The sequence below is a fragment of the Camelus bactrianus genome, chromosome 10, assembly GCF_048773025.1.
Source record: "Camelus bactrianus isolate YW-2024 breed Bactrian camel chromosome 10, ASM4877302v1, whole genome shotgun sequence".
NCBI lineage: Eukaryota > Metazoa > Chordata > Mammalia > Artiodactyla > Camelidae > Camelus > Camelus bactrianus.
In genome coordinates, this window is record NC_133548.1 from 12,461,762 (window position 1) to 12,464,871 (window position 3,110).

The window sequence follows — 3,110 nt, forward strand, 5'->3', positions numbered from 1 at the left end:
TATATGGATGATACAGAGGTGATACAAGTTAGGCTCTTTTCCCGGCTTCTTCCCTATACTGTTTCCATAAAGGGGATATTAAGCTTGACACTCTATTATCCAGTGGCCTTCCTACCAATGGCCATTGGCTAGAACCTAACACCAGGAGTCGGAAGCCAAAAATGCATTATCCTGTACTCATATTGCAATGAATTTTGATGTTCATTGAGGTGAAAGGAACTGTGAAGACACAGGAAACATTTCCACAGTGTGAAGAAGGAAAGAGCACAGTCTGTTTTGACCGATACATGTTCTAAGCCCATTTCTGCCAGTTGCTAGCGTTATGAGCACGCCTTGATCTTCAGTCTTCCTCTTATGTAAAGTGAAATAATGGGGGGAGGGTAGAGCTCAGTGGTAGAGTGTGTGCTCAGCATGCACGAGGTCCTGGGCTCAATCCTCAGTACCTTCGTTAATTAATTAATTAATTAACTTAATTACCTCCCTCCTGTCAAAGAAAAATAAATAAAAAAATAATATAATTAAAAATCAAAGATACCATTAAAAAACAAGGTGAAATAATGATATTTAGTTTTCAGCCTTATTAAAGGGAGTACATAAGGCAAAAATACCAACAATTATCCTGCACTTATCTTGGTTCTTAATAAGATGCTGCTTTGCGTGCATTATCTCATTTAATCCTCACAACAATTTACAACATAGGTGTAATCCTGCCTCACAGATGAAGAAAAGTCAGGGTTCCCAGGGCCAGTCGGGTAGATTCCAGGGCCACTGGAGAACATACACTTAGCCTTGGGTTGTATCATCACCAAGTGCACAGCATTCAGCCTGAAACGGAGTGGCTGCTCCTTCTTCTCCAGCTTGCCTCCTTTCCACTCTCCTGCGTCCCTTCACCAGGTGTGCGTCCACCTGGTGAACTCACTGAAGCTGCAGTCACTGGGTTTATTCTGGAACCACCTCTGCTAAAGGTTAGTTACAGGAACTCGAGCTTCTAGGCTGACGTTTTCTCATCCATATACTGACAGGGTTCTGTAGAGTCTTAAAATATTGTAGCTTCAGGTCTGATCTTTTGCGCTGGCTTCTATCTTGCCTGTATTTCCTTAGCCGTTGTGTGTAGCTAAGTCATATCCTCTCCAATGCTCTCCTGTGTCCTCCTTTTGAAGATCCGTCCACCCAATCTGTTGTGAGGCCTCTGCCCTCCGCAGTGGAAACCAGCATCGGTCATGGCCAGTGAAAACTACACGCGGGTCACTGAGTTCGTTTTCAGAGGTTTGACTTACAACCCCTGCCTGCAGGTGCTTCTCTTCCTGCTCCTTCTGAGTTTCTACGTCATCAACCTAACCGGAAACTTGGGGATGGTTGCTCTGATACAGATCGATGTCCGCCTTCACACGCCCATGTACTTTTTCCTCAGCCACCTGTCCTTTGTGGACATCTGCTTCTCCTCAGCCGTGAGCCCCAAGATGCTCGCCGACTTCTTTGCGAAGAGGAAAGCCATCTCCTTCCTGGGCTGTGCTTTGCAGCAGTGGTTCTTTGGGTTCTTTGTGGCGGCAGAGTGTTTTCTCCTGGCATCCATGGCCTATGACCGCTATGTCGCCATCTGCAACCCATTATTGTATTCAGTTGCCATGTCCCGGAGACTCTGTATCCAGCTGGTGGCTGGTCCCTATGCCATCGGGTTCGTGAACACCGTGACGCACACAACAAATGCATTTCGCCTCCCTTTTTGTGGCCCTAATGTCATCAATCATTTCTTCTGTGATATGTCCCCCCTGCTTTCCCTCGTGTGCGCTGACACCAGGCTCAACAAGTTAGTCATCTTTGTGGTGGCGGGAGCCGTGGGAGTCTTCAGCGGCCTGACCATCCTGGTCTCCTACATCTGCATCCTCATCGCCATCCTGAAGATCCGCTCTGCCGAGGGGAGACGCAAAGCCTTTTCCACCTGCTCGTCTCACCTGACGGCCGTCTCCATCCTGTATGGTACTCTCTTCTTCATTTATGTGCGGCCTAGTGCAAGTTTCTCTCTGGATCTCAATAAAGTGGTGTCGGTGTTTTACACCGCAGTCATCCCCATGTTGAACCCACTTATCTACAGTTTGAGGAACAAGGAGGTCAAAGATGCCATCCACAGGACGGTCACAAAGAGGAAGTTCTGGAGCCTAGACTCCTATCTCCAAAGGACACTGGGGGAGGAATCAAAGAGAACAGACCAATTGTGTAGATTCCTAAGATTCCAGGCCACCTGAGAGTGTTTGGGGGCTTGGTGGCACCCCTTTACCCATTCATCCATCCAATTACTCATTCATTTAGTCACTCGATGTGGATTCATTAAGCCCTGCATGTGATCTTTTATTACCATTCAAACCCACACGCCACTTAATTTTGTTTCTCTCAGACACCTCACAGTCCAATTATTTTCCAAATGATGTTATTATTTAATATCAGTTACTAATTGTTTAAATCATTCTGCTAATACATTTTCTGCTGACTCCTTGGCAAAAATTCCAATTCCCAAAAATGGGAAGTTAAAAATTTTTGTGCTGGGTTTTACATGCACATCTAGCTCCCATCAATAGGCGTCTGTACAACAAAATGATGTGGGGCTTTATGTCTAACCTTCTAAATGGGATGAAGCTCTTGGCTGTGCACACCAGTTCTGGGGATGGCCTTGACACAAGGGACTGCGTGTGTGTCAGGGACTGTAGACAGACCTGTGATCAACTCCGAGAGATGGGCCCTGTTTACAGTAATAAAGGTCCTAGTGTTTATCTCTGATGCATTTCACACCTGAAAGTGCTTCTGACCGAATGAGGTAAGACAATATTTTCTCAGGATTCAACTTTCTGGTAGACGTTCAGAGGATTAACTAAACGTCTCTGGTTTGGGGCTTGGTTGTACATAGGACAGCGACTTCTAAACCCTGACAATGAAGTCCTTCCCCAGTCAGGACTGCACAGGGAAATGCCGTGGTTGGAGGCGGGTCACAGTCTAGATCTACCTGTTCTTAGTAAGGTCAGTACATTTGTAGCATCACGAGGAAGTACATCCATGCAGCTCAGTTGGATGGTTTTGACTCCTGTGTGTGTTGAGTGCTGGGCAGCCTTCAGGTCTGA

The 3,110-nt window shown here is 46.2% G+C and overlaps 1 protein-coding gene across 1 annotated transcript; it reads left to right on the forward strand.

Moving 5' to 3' along the window:
* The first annotated feature begins 1,183 nt into the window (after window positions 1-1,183).
* Window positions 1,184-2,753, forward strand: LOC105081026 (olfactory receptor 5G9-like). The gene has a single exon (XM_010970146.3). The coding sequence runs from the start codon at window positions 1,221-1,223 to the stop codon at window positions 2,241-2,243; it is 1,023 nt and encodes a 340-aa protein (XP_010968448.1). The 5' UTR covers window positions 1,184-1,220; the 3' UTR covers window positions 2,244-2,753.
* The last annotated feature ends 357 nt before the right edge of the window (window positions 2,754-3,110 follow it).